This window comes from Silene latifolia, chromosome 11 (assembly GCF_048544455.1).
Source record: "Silene latifolia isolate original U9 population chromosome 11, ASM4854445v1, whole genome shotgun sequence".
Classification (NCBI taxonomy): domain Eukaryota; kingdom Viridiplantae; phylum Streptophyta; class Magnoliopsida; order Caryophyllales; family Caryophyllaceae; genus Silene; species Silene latifolia.
The window spans coordinates 164,521,794-164,547,979 of NC_133536.1; the positions used below are offsets into that span (position 1 = coordinate 164,521,794).

Below are 26,186 nucleotides of genomic sequence, written 5' to 3' on the forward strand. Positions count from 1 at the left end.
GCATCCCTAGTCCTACATATTGTCTTCCAATTGCCACTCAAATGGGACTTAGGAACATATGCAGGCCAGGGACACCCTTTTAGGAATAACTGATGTACCCATTTCACCCAGAGACTGTCAGGCTTGCTATAAACCCACCACACCAGTTTACCAATGGATGCAACATTCCATTGGAAACTATCACGAATACCCAAACCTCCCTCATGTTTGGGAGTACAGACTTGCTCCCATCCCACCAGAGGTACCCTACCATAAGTACTTGTCCCATCCCATAAGTAGTTGCGACAAATACTATTAATCTGTTGAAGGACCCCTTTAGGAAGAAGAAAAATGTTTGCTCAATAAGTATACAGAGAAATAAGGACAGACTGGACTAATGTTAATCTCCCTACATAAGAAATGTGCCTGGACCCAAACATTCTGATCCGCTCAACAATTTTCTCCACAAGGACCTGACACTCCCTCTTCCTCAACTTGCCACCAGTAATGGGTACACCAAGATACTTGAAGGGAAGCTTGCCCTCAACACACCCAGACTTGGCAAAAATGTGATCTTTTACTCTCTTAGAAACACCATTAAAGTAAATATTAGACTTGTTCTTATTCATCTCCAAGCCAGATGCAACAGAAAATGAAGCAAAGGATCGTAATAGCAGCATTATGGATTGAGAATCTCCTCTAGAGAACAGTAGCAGGTCATCTGCAAACATCAGATGATGAAGCTTCAGTTTCCCACACAAAGAATGATACCTGAAATCCAGAACTTCAGTGGTAAAGTTGAGCACCCTAGACAGGTACTCCATGACAATAGTGAAAAGTAGGGGGATAAAGGGTCCCCCTGCCTGAGCCCCTTCTTCCCATGGAAGTGTCCAAAGGTCTCTCCATTTAGCACCAAAGAATATGATGTAGTGGTAACACATTCCATAATAAGGTGCTTGAAATGCTCAGGAAAGCTCAGTGCATCCAACATCTGTTGCAAGAAATCCCATTTAACAGAGTCATACGCTTTCTTTAGGTCAACCTTGATCAAACACCTAGGTGACACAGAAGCTCTGTTGTAGAGTCTTATAACCTCCTGACAGACCAAAATATTTTCAATAATGTTGCGACCTTTAATAAAACCTCCCTGAGTAGGACTGATAATATCAGGAAGCACCCTAGTCAACCTAGAACAAATCAATTTGGAGATAATTTTGTAAACAACATTACAACATGAAATAAGCCTAAATTGAGTCACATCCTGAGGTAAGTCCACTTTTGGAACAAGGGTGGCCAAGGTATGATTCAACTGCTTGAGTAATCTGCCATGAATGAAGAAATCCTTAACCACCTCACAAAGTTCCTCCCCCACTACACTCCAAGCATCTTTAAAAAATGCACTAGAGTATCCATCAGGACCCGAAGCTTTATGATTAGGGATATGAAATAAAGCCTCCTTGATCTCATCATTTGTGACATGCTTATTCAACCAGTCCCAATGTTCCTGACTACAGAAAGGCCCTCTTTTAACAATAGCTGTATTGACAGCTTTCATAGGTTGTGTCTCCCCCAAGAGCTGCTGATAGAATGACAAAAAGCGGATCGAATTTGCCCTGGCTCAGTGAGCCATTGCCCCTGTACAGAAGCAATCCTCAGCACTTTATTCCTTGCCTGTCTACTTTTCATGTAACTGTGAAAAGCTTTAGAATTAGTATCCCCTTCATGAATCCAAGTGGCCTTGGATTTTTGTAGCAAGAAGCTGTCACAAGCCTTCTGAAGTTCCTGATATTCTTTAGCAGCTTTAATTTCAATGCCAATCAAGTCTGGATTAGTAGGATTAGACCTGATTTGAAACTGAATAGATTCCAAATGCTTCCAAGCTCTCATAGTGTTGTTCTCCACATCAGCAAAGAGCTCTCTATTCAAATGCTTAAGAGGTTGTTTAAGGAGTTTAAGTTTTCTCACAAACTTAAACATGGGAGTACCAGTAATCCTATGCCCCCAAGCCTGAGTAACACAAGGTAAGAAAGGCTCAGTAGTACTCCACATATTAAAATACTTAAAACTTGTTTTCCTTTATCCCATATCACTCAATCTCTGAATGATGCAAGGAGTATGATCAAAGCACCCTTCAGGATGAAAGTGAGCATAGAACTCTTTTTTCTGATCAATCCATTCATGGTTTACAAGTGCTCTGTCAAGCCTGCTAAAAACCCTTGTAGCAGCCTCCTGTTTGTTATTCCAAGTAAATAAGGACCCAGTACCAGGCATATGAACCATATGACACACATCAAGACACTTTTGAAAATCCTCCATTTCTTCCTCAGTAGTACTCCCTCCTAACCTTTCACTAGGAGCCAACACAGTATTGAAATCCCCACAGATGAGCCATGAGCTATGAATGTGACCACTCATGTCCTGAAGTCTACTCCATAAAGACTTCCTTTCAGATACACCATTGAATGCATACACCATAGTAAGATAAAAATGTGAACCAGTAGCCAGCTCATGCACCATGACATGTATGAACTGAGCATTGTATTCAAGAATCTGTAAATCAAAAAGGTTAGGCTTCCATAAAAGCCAAACCCTACCTCCTTTATGATAAGAAGAGTTAGTAGAAACACACCATCCAGTACAAATATTAGAACTAATTTTATTTAGAGAAGAAGGCTTAACCTTCGTCTCAAGGAGGCCAAACAATCCAACTTGATGATGATGCAAGAACCACTTAATATGTTTCTGTTTTGCTGGACTGTTCAACCCCCTTACATTCCAAAAGCCCATCATTGTGACCCCCCTATTAGGGGTATTAGACCAGTCCCAATGCCAACTTTTGGGGTAGCATTATTTAGAGCATCCATGAAAGTGTACTGCCCAAATTTAGCAGCCTGACTACCCTGATCCAATAACTCCTGCCTACTGAGTCTTATGATTGTTCTAGCAGGGGTGGCCAAAGGAATACTCCCAGAATGAGTTCCTGAGACTCTAGGAGTAGATACAGCAGGAATCCTTGGACTAGCAGGAACCCTAGGCACTGTAACCTTAGGAGAAGGAGGTTTAGTAACAGGCACCTGTGACTGTGGTTTAGTCACTGGAGCCTTTGGTTGCCACCTCTGCACTACCCTCTGCTTAGGCTTAGTAACTCGTTTGGGTTTCTTACAAGCATTATCAATGTGTCATATCCCACCACAAGTCTTACACAATATTGGAAGCCATTCAAACTCAACATTTATGGTAACCAAATTCCCTGCTTCATCTAGAAACTTAACAGTTTTGGGAGGATGCTGATTGAAAGGGACATCAATCAGAACCCTAGTATACCCAAGCCTTGTTCTAGCCTCTGTTTGTTCATCACATCTAACATAGTCTCCAATTAAACCAGAAATTTTAGGTATCCCCTGTCCCCAAAATTTTAAGGGTAAGTTCAACAATCTAACCCATACAGGAACAACAGAAACATCAGATTTAGTTAGAGGGTCCTGAGCATTCCAAGGACGAACAATCAAGGGCTTGTTCTCAAAGAGGAAGTGACCACGGTTTAAAACAGTCTCCTGATCCTTTGACCGCTTGAACCGAACAAGGAAAACACCAGAAGGCATGAATGAAATCCTGTCAATACCATATTCATCCCATAATCTCAAAATAAATTCTTCAACAACATCCCAGGGAGGATTACCTCCAAGAATGAAACGGATGACAGAAATTTTTCAAAAAGCAAGCTCCTTTTGCACCTCTGATTCAGTGAATTGTAACATACCTTCAGGTTCTTCATGGATAGTCGACAGCTGCGTTTTCCCTTTTTTCCGTCCCTGAGTGACCCATGCCTCTGCTTCTTCATCAGCAATAAGGTCATCAAGGTCCAACGGCTCGATTTCAACCGGATTTGACGCAAGCTTGACAACAGAGGAAGTTCCTGAGATGGAGAAATCTACAGAATTAATGCGTTTTTTGTTGCAATTTTTATGATTTTTGATGATTGAAGACGATGAAGGTTTAACCGCCGTCATTATTGAAGATCTAGGTTACTGAAATTGATGCAGAATGTCTATTTTTGGAAATATGCTCTTATTCTCTCTCAAAATTCACTAGCCCAACCTTTGTCAATTGTCATAGGTGTTTGCTTTTATATCTTCTCTCTAGCAGATCACCAACAACAATATTAGCTTAGTGCTTCAAGGATTGAAAAAGAAATTGTGTCAAGCTTCAATCAAATGTCTGTAACTCCATCATGCCAGATTAAAATACATGGACTAAAGAAATTGTGTCAAGCTTCAATCATGACCTAATATTACTTCGGGGATGTCTTTGCGTGTGCAATTTATTCACAACAGATACAGAAGCAGTTAGTATTTGGGTGATGAAAGAATACGGTGTTGTGAAGTCTTGGACTAAATTTTTGATTGTCGCTGAACAAGGCCTTGAGGTGACCCCATTTATAGCCATAGGTGTTCCTGGGCGATTGGAACTGTTGATGCTGAAGGACGGTGATACACTTGATAAGAGATTTGTGGTATACAATTTTAATGTAAGACGGTTGCGTTGTTCCGGAACACTTGGTGAGCAATGTTTTGCGAAGAATGTAAAGTGAAATGTGAAAGTGATTAATATTAGTGAGATGTAAGTAGATGATGTATATTCTTAATTGAGGGACAGATGTAAATAGATGTTATTTGTGGGACAGATGAAGCAATCTGGGGTGTTGAAATTATAGTATTAAAATTCAAAGCTGGTCTGTCTCCTCTCGCTCTCTCACCTGCAGCTGCATGCATCATTGTATAACCAAAGTAAGTCTCTCTATTCTTTCCCCTTTCTTCTTTATTTTCTTTTGTTTCTGGGTATTATACTATTATAACAGTATTATTATTATTATTATTAAGCATAATTTCATTCAAGTTATTTTCAATCATAGTTTCTTCTGAAATTAGTAGCATGTTATTTCTGGGATTTTGGAGTTGACTCGAGCTAATTTATTTTGTGTCTACTGATTAATGACCCACTTTAATGCTGCGAAAAATTCTTAACTGAGTAGTTTTAAGATTTGATGGAGTGGTTGATTTGTTTGATTTTGTTGATCAGGGTAGTCATTCAAGTATGAATGAATCGGGTAATTTTGGGTTGGGTCAATATCGGTCCAACAAATTCGGTCAATTCAGATTTGGAGTTGTGAGCTCTATAAAATCTTTTATACCATGTGGAAGATATAAGGTTTGATGGTTTGTTTTCACTAAATTCAGCTTTATGAAGACAATTCCACAGGAGATTCTGACCAATATACTTGCCCGCTTACCAGCAAAATCCATAGGCCGTTGTCGTTGCGTTTCAAAACCATGGTGTCATCTCCTTTCGGAACCTCACTTCATCAAAGCTCACCTCGACCTGACGAAAGAGTTTATGGATAATGAACGAATCACTCTTATTTCTAGTGTATCCAATACCTTGTTTAGCACCAGCATTACCCACCACTCGTCCGCTGAGATTACCTCTTTGGCTACGGAGCTTAGTTTTGTGGTGGCCCCTGATTTTTGGACCGAGGGTATGCCTTCTTGTGACGGATTAATTTTAATTGGGAATGATGCAAATAAGAGGCTGTTAGTTAACTCAACTACGAACAAGACTCGAGAGTTGACAGTGTCGCCGTATGCTCTTGATCCTCATGGTAGTTTCACCATGTATGGACTTGGGTATGATCATGTAAGCGATGATTATAAAGTTGTGACACTTTCTTATTATGATACTGATAATGAGTACGAGCCTGATTGTACTGAGATGTTTGTTAATGTGTACTCTGTTAGAAACGGTACGTGGAAACAAGCTGAGAGTTCCCCGTATGATCATGCTGTTGGTCATCTTGTTTCAGGGGTTTTTGTGGGTGGGTTCATTCATTGGCTTGCGAGTAGGACTTCAGATTACTCGTCTGCTATTGTTAGGTTTGATCTGACGGAAGAGAAGTTTTCTGAATTACCGGCACCTAGTTCAGTTGACGGTGAAAACTTTGTCTTAAATCGGCTTGCAGTGCTTGGAGGATGTCTTTGTATGTCTCCTTCAAATTCGCAGAAAGAAACTGAAATTTGGGTGATGAAGGAATACGGTGTTGAGCAATCTTGGAGCAAACTCTTGGTTGTGGACCAAAAGGCATCAGAGTTTAGGCCACTAATGCTTATATCAGACCAACGGGAAGTCGTGATGGTGAAAGATGAAGAGACAGTCGTTGAGAAATTGGTGGTGTACAATTTGGATAGCGCGACGTTCAAGGATATCACAATACAGGGTGCAGGGGATGAGTTTCAAGTTGGAGGGAGCTTCATTGAGACCCTTGTCTCACCTTATTACAATGATGAGAGTAGAAGAGTATGAGAGTATATATCTTTCTTGTGTGAGTAATTTCACATGTGCAAGCGCAACCCGACTAAGGAGTACTTTGTACTCCCCATCGTCTTTTTAGTTTTATGGTTCGTGAGTCGGTTTCACATGTAAACCAAGCGGATTTGTGATACTAAGTTTTTTGTATTTGCTTTGTTTGTTGTCTGATCCATTTTTAATAAAAATTGAATGCCTGCCTTGTTTAATTTTCGAGTATATCTCCGGTCATTTTTTCCGAATATAATTATGTTGTTATTCATGATAATAATTTATGGATGAGGCGCATGATCTGATCTACTTTATCAATTTGTCTAGTCTTATGATTGGGACAATTCGAGGAAAGGGTCAGATCCATTCGCATGATTTTTGTTCTCGAAGTTTATATCAGGACATATGATGAATCTCTTTTTTTTTTTTTCTTCTGTTTCAAGAGATCCACTTGAGGCAGTTCAATCTTATTTGATGATAGGCAGACTGTATTACTGCAGAATGCTTTCACCTTTCTTGAACTCCGAGGCAGTTCAATTAGGATCATCTCTATTGTTTTATCATTCCGAGTTTAAGCTCCAATGGATTAGGCTCTCCTAGTAGCTCGTATAAATACTTCCTACCTTTCTTGAACTCTGCTTAGGCTCAGTTCGGTTTATATTTTGCTACTCTATTCGCCTTTTTACTTTTTTTTTTTTTCGAATTTAATTCCTCAAATACATTTGATTGAAAATATAATCAAGTACGACTGTACGAGTACTCGACTTAAATCAAACTAACACAATGAGCCTTCTGATTTAATATTTAGCACGAACCAAGTTAAATTGTCAGCTGCCGGTGTGCAATTTAACTTGAACTTGACGCATCTACTGGCAACTTTATACGGAGTACAAAACAAGTGGTCACGCTAAAGAGTTTGTTTTTCTAAAAAAAAGGGGTCGATAGGAATTAGGATGGATCTCTTGACCATGTGCCGCCCAAGCTCACCTCTAATTTTACATACAGGAACTGATCAAGCATTTTCTAAGCTTGCCAATTGATACTACCGAAACGCATCATATTCAAGACTCGCAGTGAGCATTGTACTTCAACGCCGAGTAACTAACAAGTCTCCCAAAATGGTTGATTTAAAGTTTAAACCAAGGTTGAACAATGCCTAATTGCAGATACTCTATCCCAGGTCTAACCCTACATCAGAGAACATACCTCAATCAAGGGCAGTGGATGAACTAACATTAATATTTACATATTTTCCCTTTAAAATCGCGCTGGTACTGAGTTGTGCCCGTCGTTGGACTCTCCATTAAACTACAACTTACATTCTTCTATTCCAATTTAATCTTCCGAACTAGTATTAGATACCGGTGACGGGAATGTATCCTCAAGAGCCTGTGGCAAGTTCAATATGAATTCTGCAAAAGCTGAACACAAACAATAATGTTAATAGCTTAAAAGCATATAATGACTTGATTCAAGCAATACCGCTGGAAAGCGAGAGAAGTAGAAAAAAACACATAGGTTAGGGCAAAATTATTTGATCATCTCCAAATTCTCAAAATAAACAGAGTCATCAATCATCATAACTTCAACATGAGACCAACCCTTGCAATGGTCACTATTTTAGTTTAGTTCTTTTGGATTAATGGGAGATATTTTAATTAAATGGATTGGTCTCACACTAAAATAAATTGAGACCGTCTCCCAAAGATATTTAAAAAAAAAATCTCAACCATCTGATGATTTGCTTTATATCTATAACCGTCACCTAGTCAGACAATTCCTCGATTCACTTAACTTCGATTAAGACTAAATATCATGAATCAATGAGTCTGATGAAGATGTCTCACACGTGAAACAAATGTAGCATTTAGGTTTTTGTGTTAAAGACTATGCTACAAAATACCCTTATGTTTGACTGAGCTCAAACCAAACAATTACATTTATCTGAGCCCACTCAAAAGCTAAATTTACCTTCAGGTAAACTCAAAATTCGCAACGCGTCTTCCGCATAAGAGAGACGAGCAGGAATAAGATTGCTAGGCGACGCGGCACTTTCCTTCTGGTATGAGTTCAATGGCCAAGCCATAACTCGCACTCTTGTCGGAAGGACCATTACCAGATCTGCATATTTAAGACTGATAGTAATCCTGGTGCTGACAGTAAGCACATGGCATTGTTAGAGCAGATCAACAGTAAGGAGATATCAGACAAAAAAACAAGCAACACTGTCTCGGAAACGAAAGTTAGACCCCAAGAACATCTACCCATTTCCTTATATTTTTGGTTAGGTGCTGGAAAGGCGTATAACCAAATGACTACACAAAGCATCTAATGAAGACACTAGCAGGTACTTGGCCATACTTTTTTCCGGGTAAAGCGAGCGACAAGGGAATGTTGATGTTGACAAATTTGGAGCCAAGGTCATGAGTATCACTGATCTTTGACTTCACAAGCTAAGTTAGCTCACATCCGCAACACACTGTAAGTTGCTAGTTTTTGAAAAGAGACTTGTAATTTGATTTTTGATTATTGATTTCTGAAGTCGACTTACAAACATATTTCCGATCTTTTCTTATACCACTAAACCAGGGCAACGATGCAAGTGCAAAAATACGTATTGCTTCAAGGGGCCGGAAAATTCTTACACTCTTAGAAGTCTCCCATGAGTCACATCGTATAGTTTGATGCGAACAAACAGAACTTGGAATTGTTGGCCTTAGCAGCCATTATTTGCTCTTAGTTACTTAATAGATAACACTGAGTCATTTCTAGACTCTTATTCAATCAATTCAGTTTCTCTTCCATGAATCAGTTTCTCTCTCATTCACAGCCCAGGTGACACATACACCATAGTAACGCAAGATCACAAACAGAGTCATCACTCAGCAGATTCTGAAAATGCACTTACCACTCAAAATCATCCAGCACAAATTCAATCATATGGTAAGGCAGACTATGATAGAGATCTCCTATTTGATTCCCATATAGCTCTTTCATGAGACGGACCTGCGACATGAAATCCACCATCTCTTTCAGTGCATATGACTATATTAAATTTTTTATCACATATCTCAGAAAGTCGGCAAGGTAAACGAGCCACAAATTTAAACAACTAAATAGCTACATACCCTTAAGCGAAAAAAGGGTACAGAAGTTAGGGTGGTTGAAAAGGTGATAAAAATGTAAACAAAATATCTTCTTTGTAGTTTAGATACCAATCCTAGTAAAACATGATCCAATGGAACAAAGCGTAAAAGTAACACGCCAAACAGCCACCCCCATTCCCAGCAATTTTTCAAAATTAATAAATAATGGCATACAGCATTTTGATAACAGAATGCAATATATTTGTTCTGATTTGTCATGGATACAGTGGAGTAATTCAGGTAACCCAAATAACAAATAAAAATAAAAAAAAAATTAAAAAACAATCCTATTAGGGATATTTGTACGGAGCATTTAGTGGCTTGAATGATCCTATTCCATGCAGGGAAGCCTCACGTCTGATTGCTTGTGATGCGCTGGGGGGACTTTATCAGAAGAAAGGTCACATAGACACGAGAGTTAAGATTGACATGCAGAAAATCATTTCTATTGCCCGCTAAGAAACAACAATCAATACAAAGGCATAGAGAACGATCTAACACCAGAAATAGACTTCCAAGTTTTACCGAGAACCAGAGTCTTACAATATAAGATGCCTTTAATTTCTCACAGCTTTTGCAGGTAGAATATGGATCACTAATTTCTTTAGTATCATTTAAAATTACTACAATCTGGTCATGCTCACATTTAAGAATTCTGAATAAATCAAGCCACGTTTTGATTTAACATGACAAATTCTACTAAGGAAAAGGACAAAGATAGCAAATTTAGACCTTAAATATCCATTCACAAATCATTTTCCAACAGAGAAAATAAAATAAAATAAATATTATTTTGCACCAACAAAATGGAGGAGATATAATTCTACCTGCTCTCGCCTATCTACATATGCTTGCAAAAGCTCCCCAACATGGTCTATAAATTTCTGGAAATAAAAGCAAAAACAGCTTTCTTGAGAAGAGCTAGAATACAAGGTGGATTTTATTAGAGGGTATCAACCAACCTCACCATTGCATTCGAAGAAAGAAGATCATTTTCAGCTTCTCTTATTGGAAGAAAGAAAGGAACTGTATGTTCTTGAACAGTCATCTTTTCCAAAAATGATTTGCTCTCAAGTACACAATGGTAGAATTCACAAGGTTCTCCTGCGCAGAAAAACCAGAAAGATGAAATGTACCTTGAGGTAGATACAGAAGTCCAGTAGCAATATTCAACCAGAATCATTTTCTCGAACATTCCACAGAGTGAAGCGATATCCATCCCAAAAAAAAAAAAAAAAAAAAAAAAAGGAAAGAAGAAAAAGAAACCACAATAAAAAAAACATAACTAAAACTCTAAAAGAGGGAAGAAAGAAAACTTGTGCCTAAGAAAGTCTGTGCATCTTATTCTGATATAAAATACATCATCCTCGTCGTTATCCCAGCACCTCTAAAGAGGCTCCCACTACAGTAGAGTAGGATGGATAAGGTGTGCAACTAATTTGAAGATTAATATAGTGTATGCCCTCTAACAGAAGTAACATTCATCACAAATAGACAGACACCTCACTGATTTATCCCCTGTTCAATCAGTTAGATAAAACTAAAGGCAGTTTAATCAGCATGTTCCTCAATAGAATAATACAGTTTGATTTAAAGGACCCTAAAAGAACTTTTGATGTCATTATTTTCGTATGCAGCATATCTGGTTCGCAATATGAAACTCATCCTCTCTTTCTGCCTGACACATTTAAATCAACCTGTTGGGAAACCTATATACACAATAACAAGGACATTGTTCTATAACATGAAGTCAGCTTCAACAACAACTACCACTAATAGAAGTACTTATTTCATGGTCTTATGCTTTCCAATGTATTTAGTATTACCTGCAAAAGATGTTTCATACTGTATGCCTATCCTTGCACCTTCCAAACAACATATTACCTGTTCTCAAATAAAATAGATACGGTCAAAAACCTGTATAAAGTTTTGCCCGTTAGCTGATATGTCTTGTTACTTTGAATTTTAATATAAGGATACAAACAGCTCTTCATGAATTGTTCAAGATGCAGTTCAATTATTTAGCAATTACAAAGTAAGAAAAGTTGGAACATTGCAAAAACCTTTGGCTCAATATGACCAAAATGTACCTAAGACTAGAAGTGTATCATAGTGCATTTGAAGAAAATCGAGGGAGCCACTTAATCTACTGCAGCTTGCTTACTAATCTATGTCCGTAACAACTTTGCAAACCTTAAAGGGTAAATTCCAACACCTTACTTCAATGGCTTCAAAGTTCAAATTAAAGAGATTGATTCCAAAGACATGGCCAACTATAGGAAATCATTTTGCCAAGGCATTCCTGGTAAGAGCGATAAACAGCTCAGTAATTTTCGTTACTTTCTTCCAAAGCATGTTCACTTCAATGTTGAACCACCAAAGCCACACATTATTTCTAAAGTTATGTTCGTGATACTAATCTGTGCCATATCAAGATTTCTCTCTCAGGCGGCAAACCTGATCCTAGTTAACTCCATAAAACCCACTATGCGCCACAGAGAACTAGCCTTACACAAGCAGGTACGGTGAAGTCAAAGCACAAACAGCTAGACATAAAATATTAGTAATTTCCATCATTACGTTGATGTAAATCATACATTCATCCTCCACTCATACAGTTAACAAGTTCGATATTGTAACACTAGAAGTTTCTAAACAAAGTTATTACAACTGCTTATAGCAAATTGTTTTAAACCATAAATATGACATTCTTCTACATAGATTCCCAGAAACATTTACAATCTAAATTTTATGCCACTTGATGAATCTCTTTTGCATCTGTACGGAGAAAGGAGGATAACAGAACCTGTGCAGGCTGACAGAAGCCAAACAAAACCCTATAGAATTCCCACTTTCTGCTGACTTGTCTATTCATATCACTACAAGTCTACAAGGTACTTTTATAACACTAGAGCATGTTCCATTTGGGATGCAATGAGATACTCCGCATTGGTTGCTCATTGCCTCATAATACATCAAGCTAAGGTTTTTGACAATCACATCCTTTACAATGAGAAAAGTCGTATGGAATGGTGGTTAGACAATGTACCTTGCTCCCCACTCTGTAAGTGACTTTTTCAAGGAGAGGAGAATCTAGCAGCATGTTTGAATCACCAGATGCCTTTCTCTCTGCCTCCATGTGAACCTAACAACACCACCATTTAGCAAAAAATTCAACTTATCGAACCTGATATTATGAAAGAGTGAAAAATAAACAGCAAAATGTTCATATAAGATATAAAGAGGAAAAAAATAAAAAATAAAAGATACCCTTTCTCTTATGGTGGCTAAGAGTCCGTCATTCCAGTCTTCACCTTCCAGATAAATCTCTGCAGAATTAGAAGACCAGGCTCAGATGTCGCTTTGATGAATGGGATATGTTGTTTCATTGGTAAGTGTCATAACAAAAATATTCCGACAATAAATTTCATCCTCAATATATGACTATAACGAAAGGTACTGAAAACAAAAACAAAACAAAACAAAAAACCAAAGACATTAACCAGTGTTTTTCAAACAAAGATCTATTATATGCTACATTTAGCTGAAAAACAACTCCTGTCAACTATACTTGCATGGATACGACCAAAATGTAGGATGGAAAATAGACATTTTTTACAACAAGGCCAAAGCTTTATCATCGCCGCGTTAAAATAAAAAAAAATAAAAAAAAAAATAAAAAAAAAAAAGGCATAAAGTTTACTACAAATCAGAAAAGGCTTTTATTATTTTATCAACTAAATTCTAAGTCACTTGTTTATACCCCCTCTATCTGGTAAGTTTTTTACCTATTCCATTTTGGGGGTAAATTACCTTTTCTAATGTGTGAAGTGATTATCCAAATGCATTTTGGATCACTTGTCATCCAATAACAGTAGTTACAATTTACAAATAGTCTCTACCTCCCTCCTTGGTCTTTGAACCAAAAGCAAACCTGAATAAATGACAGCAGGTGTATGAAGTATAAACTAAGGTTGTGTTTGGATACCAAAAATGGTAAGAGGGAAAAAGGAAAGGGAAAGGGAGTGAGTGGAACAAGAAGGGGACTGAAGGAATTTTCCCTCCAAACCTATTCTTTGTTGGAAGGGATATAATTTGCCATGCAGGAAAATAGGGTAAAAATAGCAAAAAGAGACCTTTTTTCCAAAAAAAAAACTCAGCTGATTAAAATGCCCGCTCTTTGTAGGATTTCTAAAACGGGTAATAGTTACCCGACTCTCCCTAGTGGCTGGGTTAATGAAGATTTGTATGGAGTAGTAGTTCCCCATTTCCTCTGCTGTCCATTTCTTATTCATTCAGGGCACTCGGCCAGTGCTCTTTTCGCAAACCAGAGCAACTCTGAGTGTTAGGGAAGATAAGGGAAGACCACCTGAGCGAACCGACTGAAGGGACTTGACTTATCCGAACCGAACGATAGCAACTTAATGCTAAGCCTATTAAGAGCAGCGTTGTTGCTTGATCAGCGGGGAGGAGCATCTCAAAGTATAGGGCAAATGATGAAGCGCTTTAACTTTGTCTCCCGGGATTCACCACACAATTCTCTCCCTTTCTCCTTTGTTTTAAGGGCTACTACTCATGTCACAATTACCTTACCCTAAATCCAAGAGATTCCAGAGCAGAACACCAAAAGGGATGATACTGATGTAGATAAATATACCAAACAGATGACAACCATTACAACAAGGGGGCTAAACATTTATGCTCTCAAGCAGTGATGAGTACTTTTACCTTAAGGTTTCAAGATAGATATACAGATTTGGAAGATATGAAAATATGCAAGATTGTAAATAAAAATAGGAGTCAATAGTCATCAAATTTGTTTTTCTAATAACATTATATTGAAATATTTATGCACTAGCTACCTTGAGTTTGAGATGCTTGTGCAGCATCGAATTCTTTCTGCAAACGCTCAAATATCATCTTGTCAGAATCCCTATAAAATAGAATACTACGAGTATTTCAGTTGCAAACTTCTATTGTAAACAATAGAGCACCAGGAATCGGTTATATCACAATGGCCAGCGAAAAAAAACTGCAATGCAAGATATTGACCAGGAGCAAGGAGTTGAAATCGGGACACAGAAAGTAACGATGCAAGTAATTCCAATATTAAAAAAAAACCCATATAACACCTTTGTCCTGGGTAACATTAAAGTTACAACTTCAAAAAAATATACAAGATGAGTCGAATTGCTAAATACGACTGCCTGGCCCTCAAAAACTCGAGAAATTCTGATATAAGATCACTGAACGAAAGCATTAAAGGTATGGACAATATTGCGACCTGGAAAGGCGGTCTGTTAACTCTGCGTGCCGCTTGACCACATTTCTAACTGTTACAAATGTCGAAAAACAAGGTTACAATATGAAATTGTGAAAGAAATCAAAAATACAAACAATATTTCTGTAACTCAACATTGACAGCATTAAATTGAATTACATCTAGCTTTGATGGAATCAATCGGTATATCTTCATCGTGCGCGTAATTCTGGAAACAAACAAAAGAAGTTGAATTGAATCACAAGAATCGAAGGAAAGATAAGAACAGAAATAATTGGGTGGAGTTGAATTAATAATGAAAAAATGTAAGAGAAAAAGAGAGCATACGGTTTGTGGGAATGAATAAGGAGTTTGATCCACCATTGTTAGGGTTTCGAAGATCGAAGATTGAAGATTGAATCAAAGATGTTACTGACTAGTGAGTACTCCGCAGTCCGATGTTGTCGTTAAACTAATTTAACCAAATCAAACATTCAACTTTCACAAAGGTATTAAATACTGCCCGTGCGTTGCACGGAAACTACTTAGTATTTTGCTTTACGTCAAGTTATAAAAATGTACTTCCTCCATTCAACTCCACTCTACCACTTTCCTTTTTCACGTTGTCAACGCGTGTTTTACGCGCTAAATATCGTTAGCTACGTATTTTTAAAAATTATAAAAGTTAGATATTTTTAATGTACTCGTAAAGACAAATCAAACAAGATCTCACATGAATATATTTTCACTTATGTATCGAGGGAAAATCGAAATTGAATACACAATTTTGAATAGTGTACAAAAGTGAAATAGGTAGAGTGGAGTTGAATGGAGGAAGTATGTTCTTACTTGTTACTTGTTAGGAGTTACCTTCTATTTGATGGAATTATTATACCTTTTGATTAAAATACCTTCTATTTGTTGGAATTATTATATCTTTTGATTAAAATACTACTCAATACTACATATATTCAACAAATCTATCTATATAAAATAATAAAACAACAATCATAACATATTTTTTTCCCTCCAAAACCTCACTTTCACATTTAATATAGATTTTAGGATTCCTTAAAAATAGGTCACTAACTAAATAACCCAATATATAAAATTTATTTTATGTTGTTAGCATAAGATTTATACCACCATATTTTATTGTTATTTTTACTAACTTCTCTATATTCCAAGGTCTCCATAATATCATAATTAGTTTTAGAATTTTGTGGTCTTTTTTAAATAATTTTCACATCCTATATAGTATATACAATTGTTTGGCATGAAATTAATTTTTTCAAGCATCATGTTTTTACTCAATTAGACAATATTGTTTAATAATGCAATTTAGATAATCGTTAGTCTCAAAATCATTCCTTTTACGTTTTTAAACCGGTGTGAATAGCTATTTGTTAAAGTTTTCACTCATGTTGAAGTGTTCATAACTTTCAATCTAACTATCTATACTAATTAATAAAACAAAAACAATTGCCATAGTATTTTCTTGATTAAGTTTTTTTTTTTTTACTATGAACTTAATGTTTTGTTGCCGATCTTCGATTATCATGTTATTATAGCATCTCCCCTTTCCTAGCACGAGTAAATTGAATAATCTAACAACTAACAAATTGGATTTGAGAAGCATTGGGTAAATGTCTTTAGAGAAGGTCTCACAATAAATTTATTATGAGCTTATTTTATTATGTGTTTTATTGTGGGATTTGATGAGAATAATCCAAAATATCACTGATCTGCTCAAAATAATTCAAACAATTCATTAACCCAGAATAATCTAATTTATTCCATCATTTAACTCATAATACTCCCTTGCTCTTAGTGACTTGTGATAACCGGTAACTTAAAACTTTTTCTAGGTAACCTTTTTCTTCCCCATAATCTTCTTCTTCCTTACTGTTCATCTTTTCCAAATTCTCCAGATTTTTTCTCCATTTCACTTCCCCCAAATCTGACCTTCAATTTCTTTTTTCCTCCGTTACATTTCCCCTACTTATATGGCATGTTTTCCTTTCATCTTCTTCAAATAGTCAAATCCCACAATAAAACACATACAAACTACACCAAAGAAATCAAAATCAAAATCCCCAAACACTAAAATCATAACAAAATTCAATAACAACAAAAAAGTAGCACTTCTTGCCGCCATACAAGCCCGAGTTTTTTCAATTAGATTTGCAGGATTCAATAGAAAAGGGGGGAAATCAGCAAAGCAACAACAACAAAGAGTGGAAAGAAGAAAGGTGCAACGATTACAATTGATTGCACAAAACAAGTTGAAGATAAGATCATGGATATTGCTTCACTTGAGAAACTTCTTTAATAACATATTAAAGTTGGCGCTAAAGTTGGTAATTTGGTGATTCTATTACTATTCGGTAATATCTTTAAGAACATATTAATGGTGAACGAATGAAGATTATGGAGAAGAAGATGAGTTGGTTTTATGTTTGGTCACAAAGTAAAAAACAATGACCTGTTAAACAAGTAGCGAGTCACTTAGACTATTTTGAGATTATACTATTAAAAGTTAAGTTTATTCCAGAATAAGTTTTAGTTGGAATTATTTAAGAAGAGGGCAATAGTTTGGATTATTTATATCAAATAACCCAAAAAAACAATCATTTTTACACAAAATGTTCACTATTTCTTATAAATTGGTCACTTTTACCAGTCTACATTCTACTTACATTGATAAAAGTGACCAGTTTCTTATTTCTTATTTCTTATAAATAATAAAACACAAATCATAAATATCTTTTTAAATTTCTCGCCTAAATACTCACCTCATACTAAACATAATTTTACCAAAAGTCATTAGCCCACTAATCAAATGGCCCACAATGATCATCAAATTTATATCTACTAACTTAAATACGACTAATATTGACTATAAAATGAGCCCACTATGTTAACAAAAATGAACACCAAATTGATTTTTAAATTGATTTTGTACCAATTTTTATCAGTTGAATATTGAATACCTTGAAACTAAAAAATAAATTCAACTTAGTTTGACTTTTGAATGTGTGCATCAAAATATATGAGACACGAGTAATGTTATGGGACATAGAGACCAAATATGTTTCGCGATTAACGGGTCGTAAAATAATTTCAAAAGTTCAAAGAGGTTTTAGTATGGTCGTTTACATATACTGATTAGTATATCAAATAGAAAATAATTTATAGAGATATCATAATGTGTAACTCATAAGTGTTATATGTCAAGTTTTCAAGTATATACGTTAACTGATATTGCTTTGACTTAATTCGTAATTCTACTTTTTATTTTGTTCTCATTTCAATTTTAATTTTTGTGCAAACATTTCAAAACTTATCCTATATGGTAAAATTTGCCGATATTTGAAATTATTAACATGCTTTAACATAGGTGTAAACATGTCTGCATATGCATACTCTAATCAAATATATGAGATACGACGGGTGTAAGCATGATATACAACAAGAGTGTAACTATGTTTTTACAATTAATACTCTCTTAATACTAATGTAATTTTGAAAAAAAAAATTAATACTATATAAATATGTAGATTATACTGTTATAGAAGTATTGTATTTGTATTTGTAATTGTCAAGTATATATAATTTTCATGTAACATATGGGAAATCAATTACCTCAAATAAGAAACCAATACAATGTTGTAAATCTAAGAATTTACGAAAAATTTTATATATACAATCTATACACGCCCGTGCAACTTTGCACGGGTCCTAAACTAGTAATATAAATATATAATTTCAAATTTCCAATGAATAAGGGAGAGTAATTCTTTTCAATAGGCATAGATGGTTTTAGTACCTTCACACTATATGAATAGCGTTTTTAAATTGTTTTTTATCTTCGTAATTTTTGTAGATATCTATTTCTTAATTAGGTAAAAAAATTAAAATTAGGTTCCTATGCTTTATAATTTTTGTAATTACTCCGTGTGTTTGTATCAAATTCAAAAGCTAGGCATAGAAGTAGATAATAATTACGTAGTTGAGTAGTTGTATATTTAGTTGAGTAGTTTATGTGATTATTTGAAAAGTTATACAGTAATAGATATTGTCTTTTAATTAAATTCTTATATTTTGAATTTTCTATATTTAAATATCAAAAATATTATCCTTTGAATTTTCTCTGTCAAAATATTAGTTTCAAAATAAAAATAAAAATATTTAATTCTATTTAAGTGTTTTAAAAAAGTTAAATTCACACTTTTCATATGTTACATCTTTCGTCGTTTCAAATTTTCAACAAAAAGCGATAGATTAAAATCCTATTGTCGTTCGAGAATCGGAATGATAGCTAATTTACGAAACAATCCGTTGTTTGACAAAGCAAATCATTTGACTCCGTAATCCTTATTACCAATAGGAGAAGTAATCCTACACCAGTATAACAGGAATTCAACGTATAGACTTGTCTTCTTGAACAAATTAGTTTTCTCTTAATATCAATCAAAATGGAAAAAAAGGATTAACAAATAGGAGAAAATATATACCGCTATACAAATCACATTACATATCGTCTGAGATGATAAAAATTGAGTATGTACTCCACCCGTCCCGACCATTTGTTACTCCACACTGAATCAATATATCATCAATATATATGATAAAAGTAAACAAATGAATTTGATTGAGGGTGTATGTATTTCCAAAAAAAAAAACTCAATAAACAATAACTCAATAATATCTACGTACACAATGATTTCCACATTCTTCTTCTACCTGTTGCTTTTAGCATACAACATCAACAATACGTTTGTTCATATATAAACAATCAGTTAGTCTTGCTATAGACGGGTATATCCGTCTATAGTTAAAGACGGGTCAAATAGCTTGAAAGTGGTGATATTTTTGGCCCCCACCACCCCACTTGTTGCTTTGCCTATTAGGAATGTAGTATTGTATTTGGCCCGTCTTTAATTATAGACGGATATGTGCCGTCTATAATGAGATTTTGTGATAAACAATCTAGATTACATTAACATACTTCCTTTTCTAGCTAGACGAATGGAATCCATGAACGAAAGAGCAAAATCCAGAAGCATCTATTCCCACGAGCCCCACTGCCCCTTTTTCGGGGGATGCGGATAAATAATAAAACATTCATTAGCAACAAAATTTAGCATAGTAATACTACTCGGTATGATATACAACACGATGAATATGCACGAAACTTCAAAAATGGTACACAAAAATATTTTAATGTCAAAATCTAATGAGACGAAGAGAATTATATCTTGTACATGAAGGCGAAGGCGCCACCGAGCTTAGTTTAAAACGTTGTTTGTTTGTTGCATTGCATGCATATAATCGACGACACATCGATTATGAATAACTTCCCTAATCATTAGTAGAGGCCGCTATTGAGGCGGGCGGGATTATGTGTTCATTAAAAGGACTTCCTAATACGTACCCTTACCCCTTACTCTAGATCTCTGTGAACATCCGTGTTCATTGGCATCCACGAGAGTCATTCTAGACATAGAATGCTAAGGGTAACGAGTTCTTAGTGTCTATGTCACTACTTTGTGTCTTGACATGACGCGAAGTATTCGAACGGTTTCCAATTTTCCACAATAAATTGGTGGCGATTCCACAAATGCAAACGCTTGTTTCCCAAGCACCCCCATGGGCCCCCCGTGTCCACACATATATTGTCACTTTAATTTCCTCAATTTCCTTTTGAGATGATTGTTAATAAAGTTCCTCAAATTAAAAGTATTGCTTGTGAGGTACTTATGTAAGTTTCAATGTTGTGAAAAATTGGTGTCTGGCCTCAGAAAGTATTTGAGTCGAGTTGTTATAATGCTAGAGTTTATGTCGCGTTAGTGTTGAACTGCTTTGAGTTTGCTTTTTTAGCTTTATTTCTAGTATTGGGTCTTTTGCTGCTTGTAATGTAAAGCCATCCTTTTCTTCACCAAAGAAAGAGCAAAACAAATAATTCATCATTGCTTCAAAGTTAAAAAAACATAGTCTAGATGTCCTATATAGGTGCTGTTTGGCCTAGTTTATGTGAAATAGCTTTTACTTTCTAGAATGAGTTTTTTCATAAACTACTTTTTAAAAAAGTTGCGGTTGTTTGGCCTAACTTTTGTAAAAGTAGTTTCTTAACAAATTGATGTGTTTGGCCTACTACTGCTTTTTTTTTTTTTTTTTAGTTTCCATAATCCTAAGAGTTTTTGGGAGAAGTAGAAGCAGAAGCATCAATTTGGTGCTTCTGTTTCTAGTATTTTTTATTAACTTCTAACTTTTCAAAAGTAGTTTTTTATCTCCCTAAATTATAGTGTTTGGCCCAACTTCTACTTTTACAATTAGAAAAACACTTAGAAAGCTTGGCCAAACACCCCCATAATAAGTAAAACTAGTTTAACACACGGTTCTATTTGTTGAACTAAAAGAAAAAAAAAGGCTTGAATCAGCATTGCTTCAATTCACATACTCTTATTGTTCGACTCAAGGTAAGTCGGTCCCTTGTGTCATCTGAAAATCAAAGAATACTTTTTTAATAAGAAAATATGATAACCGTAGTAAGTTTATTGCTAAGATTAACATTGTTTACCTGAAAATCATGATATGGATGATATGATTGACTGTTAAGCATTTTTGTAAAGGTCATACTATTCTGAGGAAACATCATTATTGTTTGGGTATCAACTCTTGTATCATAAGAGGGTGGGTATATATGAAAGCCTTGACTACTCATAACCAAGGGTTCTGGTGCGCTAACTTGAGTTCTTCGAACAACAGGTTCCTTTGCTTCCTTTGTTGCCTTTAGTTTTTCTAATAACGTACAAATAATGATTAGTTTATAGCGAGTAAAATTGTGAATAAGACACTAAGACAAGATGAAAAACATACTTGAGGATTGTTTGTTTTTTTCTCATGCGAGCTCTTGATACGGGTTCTTGGAGCTCCCTTTGTCCTTACTTTGTTCGGATTTTGAATATGAACCTCAGTTGCAGAAGCACTGCCATCATAATTTTCCCTCTCATATACAAGATTTTCATCTGGGTTATCTTCCATTAATTTCATCTTGCCCAACTCCTTGTTAATATCTACCATGATTTTTCTAAAACATTCGTCCCAAATTGCTTTTGTACTCTCATTCTCAGCGGCTTTCAGAATAATATTATAAGCGTTCCGAAATCTGCTACTGGAAAACACTTGTTTCTCTCCGTTGTCAGATGTTATCCCTTTTGACATGGGAAAATTCTCCATACTCTTTGCTTCTTTTGTCCATCTCTTTAATATATATCTCTCAGGAATCTAGGTAAAATTTGGAAGAGCTAAAATCTTTAACGCATGTCGACATTAAATCCCCTCTGTTTCAAACATTTTACATGTACAAGAAATATATGATTCTGCCTTGTCAAATGTAACTATACGTATATTTATGTTGCCCCCATTTGACTCTTTCGCTCTCTTTTTGCTCTTTGTCACCCAAGGCTCCTTTTGGTTGATCTCTTCTCCTCTTACCTCATACATGGCAGTAGACTCATCACCGTCATTCTGTAATTCTTTCCAAGTGGTTTCCAGCATCAAAAGGTATTGTGATTTAAATTTAGCAAACATATTAATGGTGTATACCCTTTTTGCATGTTTAATCATTTCCTCATCAGACTCCTTTTTGCGCCAACGGTTAACAAGATTTTCAAAATGTTGGACCCAAATAGTCAGGCATGTGGTTGCTGTTGATATATCATTCAGGACATGATTTGTACTTTCACTTCTCTGAGTCGACAAAATCCCAGCAGAAAAAACATCATTATTCAAACCAGCTGACCACTTATTTCGCATTGTATACAATTACTCAACCAACTGTTTTTCTCAAGCTCATAATATACCATCATTTTCTGCCAAGTTAACTCAAACTCATCAGAGCTTTCAACACCATCAAAGCAACTATAAAATCTATTCATGAACTCACCATTTTTACACAATGCTCATAAATAGCTACCATCCTTCTTCCAAATATGCCATTGACATAAGCGATGTCTTGACTCAGGAAAGATCTCTAATATAGCATTTTCCATGGCTTGATCTTGATCCGTAAAGATTGTCTTGGGAGCTTTGTTACCCATTGAATGCAAAAAGTTTTGAAACAACCATATCAGCGTTTTAGACCTTCATTGAACAAAAAGGCACATCCAAACATAACATTTTTCCCATGATGATTAACACCGACAAAAGGTGCACAAATCATATCATACTTATTTGTACGATATGGGTTGTCATATATAAATACATCTCCAAAAGCTTCATAATCAAGCATCGATTTCCCATCTCTCCAAAAAACATTTGTTAATCTACCATTCTGATCTACCTGAAATGAATAATAAAACATTGGGTCAACTAATTGCTTGCTTTTGAAATAGTCGATTAGACTTTGAGCATCTCCAGCTTCCAAACATTTTTGAGCAGCTTGATTCAAATGATTATAGCAATCTTTTTTCGTGAATCCGAGATTTTCCTCGCCTTGTGCATCTTTTGCCAAAAAGTCATAAGCGTTGCTTATTTTGTTACCCGAATTCACTAGATTGTGCATAATGAGGGCCTTCTCTCGCGTGACTTTGCGAGCGGATCTTATAAGATGTCGCTCATGTGGTTTTGCAAAATAGTGATTATGCTCTGTTACATGGTGAGTAACCTTCCATTCACCATTATCTTCGACGGTGAACCTGATCATCGTAAGGCAACCACATCTGACTTCCAATCTCAAGATGGGAACTTCTTCTTTAGAACTTTTGTCCCTTTTAAACCCCTCACAACTGCATACGAATTCTTTCTGGCGAATTTTCCATGTCTTACTACAATATCTTGTTTTATTGACTCGTATACCAAACCCGACTTCAAAAGTAGCATAATTATTATATAAATTGTAAGCGTCTTCCTCTTTTGAAACAACTTGGCCAATTAGGTTTTTAGTATAAATAACTGGGTTTACCTGTGATTTTAATGAATTATTAGTATTCTCTTATAATTTCATTGTTGATCTCCTCTACCAAGTATGTGATGTAGAAAAAAAAAAAACTAGAAACAGGTTACAACAATTACACTAAATTAACATAAAGCGTAAAAGTAATAAGATTGATTACCTCAATAGTTGAATAGTTCAATGATTGATTTGTTGACTCCATAACAATTGACAGTATTAAATTTTGTCATCTTGTTTGTAGGGGAATAATGGTGGAGCAGTTTTTCAGAATTTTGTCAGAGGGCTATTGAAACTATAGAAACTCGAAGGCGACATTTTAAATCTAAATTGGCGGGCTGCTATTTACTGCAAATGAAGATTCTGTAGGGTTTTTTTTCTTATTAAATAGAATACAGGTGTCAATTGATAATAGGTTTGGAGGACAATGATGTGGTTCTCCTGGAGTACCCAAGAATTTTTCATCTTATCGAGCTTATGTTTAATTTTTTTGAACTTTCTTAAAGTTAATTTTTTTTATGTTTAAGTGAGTGAGTTCAGAAATTTTATGGTATAGCTCGACTTCTTTAAAACAAAACTCGAAAACTTTATTATATAGCTCGGGTTTTAGAGCATACAACTGGGTACAACTGGTTGTAGGATCTATTAACTGATTTGAAACAACCCACCCCCCACCAAACCAAAAAAAAAAGGTACCGCTAAAAAAGAGTTAAGATTCCGTATTAATCTCTCGTTACGACTTACGGGTGCTCTTCAGATAGGTGGCGATTAACTAATATGTCGGGTAATGAGTATAAATAGAGGAAATATTAAATTCACGTGAATTTGCTGCAGCTATCTTCTCACATTCGTCTGAGCAAATAAATTACCTCGCTTTAACTTTTACTTGAATTTGAAATTGAATCCATAGTTATTACTCTATTTTTTAGAATTAAAATGGGAAATTATGGTTGATTCTCGAAATAAAATTCAATTCGTATAGATGATATAGGTGGGAACAAAATTTTCAACTTTCAAACCACAGAAAGAGTGGGAAAAGAGTGTTTGAATAGGTCGCAAAGACGACTTTATTGGTTCCGTGAAAGATTGAAAGCAACTTAAGGAACTCGAATAAGTAATACTTTATGATATTATGAATAAGGTTAGAAGTAGCTCGAGGAATCTTCCACTCATTACGAAAGCAATGATGATGCAAAACTTGTCCCCTTTAATTATCAACTTCATAATCCTTATTGTGCATTCATAATGATATTGCTTGGCAATTGCAACCGGCATACTTGGATTGGGAAGGGCGTTCTTTGGGGTTTGGACCTCTTTCATAATGATATTGCTTGATAGTTGGGGGAGAGCAAGTCTGTCATACCAGTTTGGAAGGCTAAGTAGATGAATAGTGTGGCTCCTCGTCCAAGTAATGATGACCTCCTAGATATTAACTGGTGTCTAATAGATCTTAAAGTTCAAGATATATTTACTGTAGATGGTAGCTGGAATTCCGATATAATACATAGCATTGTTTGACCGAACGGTGCTTAAAATATCCTGGTGTAAAACCCCTAACTTTCTTAGTTGTGCACTCGACAGAGTACAGTAGAGTATTCGACCGAGTGAGTGGACCGAGTGCCCTCTAGGCTCCAACCAAGTTTCTGTTAGGTGTCACTCGGTCGAGTGGTTGGTGCACTCGGCCGAGTGGCGCCTGTAGCGGTGCACTCGACCGAGTGCCTTCGTACACTCGATCGAGTGTACGGGTCCAGACTTAGTTTCGAGTAATGGGCTCCGTGTTGTTGGGCCTTGGTAGATAAGCTTCCATTTCAGTTTTCTTCTTCATTCCTACAAACCCTACCTTCTCTCTAAAACTTAAAATCCCTCTCAAATCTCTCTAGAATTTTCCCTAAACTTCTCCCATGGAATCTAAGCAAGAATTGGAGATCCTACACTTTCCTCTCTACCTTTCACCTATTTTATATGGTAAGTTAAGTTTACACCCTTTTCCCTCCCTTGTTCATAAACCCTAGAATTTTGGGGGTTTTATGGGTAGTAATAATTATTAATAATAATTAGTTTTATGAGTAATTAAAGGGTAAAAATAAGGGGTTTTGTATTATAAAAGTATATAGGATGTATTGTGATAGTATTTATGTAATTGTGTAGGATGAGACGGTTTTATGAGACGGATTCTTGGTGGTTATGACTTTCGAGTAACTTACAGAGTATGCTAAAAGGTAGGATTTTCCTACTCGGTTTCGGTAATATGAATGTGTTCATATTTCATTGTTGTTGTTATTCATACATGGTAATTAGATTGCATATAACATGAGAATTGATAATTGTGTCTTAAGAGATGGATGTGCTTGTTGGGTTGCACGATAACATGTTAATGGGGGGAAAATATCTTGATGCATCACATTGATTGTTGGTTCACATGAGTACATGGTAGTATTGGCATCCGATTCATATGAGAAATAAACATGTTGATAATTGTTGTACATGTAAGAGT

The 26,186-nt window shown here is 35.7% G+C and overlaps 4 protein-coding genes across 5 annotated transcripts; 1 reads left to right on the plus strand and 3 right to left on the minus strand.

Moving 5' to 3' along the window:
- Positions 1–2,055: 2,055 nt before the first annotated feature.
- LOC141614285 (uncharacterized) lies at positions 2,056–2,766 on the minus strand. The gene has a single exon (XM_074433043.1). It carries the CDS (start codon positions 2,764–2,766, stop codon positions 2,056–2,058), a length of 711 nt encoding a protein of 236 aa, XP_074289144.1.
- Positions 2,767–3,615: 849 nt separating this feature from the next.
- On the plus strand, positions 3,616–6,548 carry LOC141612043 (F-box protein CPR1-like). 2 transcript variants are annotated; one of them, XM_074430744.1, is made up of 2 exons: positions 3,616–4,766; positions 5,059–6,548. In XM_074430744.1, the coding sequence occupies exon 2, from the start codon at positions 5,221–5,223 to the stop codon at positions 6,334–6,336; it is 1,116 nt and encodes a 371-aa protein (XP_074286845.1). In that variant the 5' UTR covers positions 3,616–4,766; positions 5,059–5,220; the 3' UTR covers positions 6,337–6,548. The 2 variants fall into 2 exon arrangements, with proteins under 2 accessions (XP_074286845.1, XP_074286846.1); XM_074430745.1 differs by having other exon boundaries at positions 4,026–4,766; positions 5,217–6,548.
- Positions 6,549–7,395: 847 nt separating this feature from the next.
- LOC141612044 (uncharacterized) lies at positions 7,396–15,224 on the minus strand. Its single transcript, XM_074430746.1, has 12 exons — positions 15,085–15,224; positions 14,917–14,965; positions 14,761–14,809; positions 14,339–14,409; positions 12,747–12,805; positions 12,526–12,621; positions 11,303–11,360; positions 10,444–10,580; positions 10,304–10,360; positions 9,239–9,336; positions 8,302–8,483; positions 7,396–7,751 (listed from the first exon to the last, which is right to left on the minus strand). The coding sequence occupies exons 1-12, from the start codon at positions 15,118–15,120 to the stop codon at positions 7,666–7,668; spliced, it is 978 nt and encodes a 325-aa protein (XP_074286847.1). The 5' UTR covers positions 15,121–15,224; the 3' UTR covers positions 7,396–7,665.
- A 7,646-nt stretch (positions 15,225–22,870) lies between these two features.
- Positions 22,871–23,446, minus strand: LOC141614286 (protein FAR1-RELATED SEQUENCE 5-like). Its single transcript, XM_074433044.1, has one exon. It carries the CDS (start codon positions 23,444–23,446, stop codon positions 22,871–22,873), a length of 576 nt encoding a protein of 191 aa, XP_074289145.1.
- Between the last annotated feature and the right edge of the window lie 2,740 nt (positions 23,447–26,186).

Excerpts from the sequence above, each read along its gene's own strand:
- LOC141614286 (XM_074433044.1), bottom strand. The coding sequence starts at position 23,446 with ATGATCAGGTTCACCGTCGAAGATAATGGTGAATGGAAGGTTACTCAC.
- LOC141612044 (XM_074430746.1), bottom strand. The coding sequence starts at position 15,120 with ATGGTGGATCAAACTCCTTATTCATTCCCACAAACC. Across the intron at positions 12,806-14,338 it reads ACAAGCATCTCAAACTCAAG|AGATTTATCTGGAAGGTGAA; the intron begins GTAGCTAGTGCA and ends CTAATTCTGCAG. Across the intron at positions 9,337-10,303 it reads ATGTAGATAGGCGAGAGCAG|GTCCGTCTCATGAAAGAGCT; the intron begins GTAGAATTATAT and ends TTCATGTCGCAG.
- LOC141612043 (XM_074430744.1), top strand. The coding sequence starts at position 5,221 with ATGAAGACAATTCCACAGGAGATTCTGACCAATATACTTGCCCGCTTA.
- LOC141614285 (XM_074433043.1), bottom strand. The coding sequence starts at position 2,766 with ATGGGCTTTTGGAATGTAAGGGGGTTGAACAGTCCAGCAAAACAGAAA.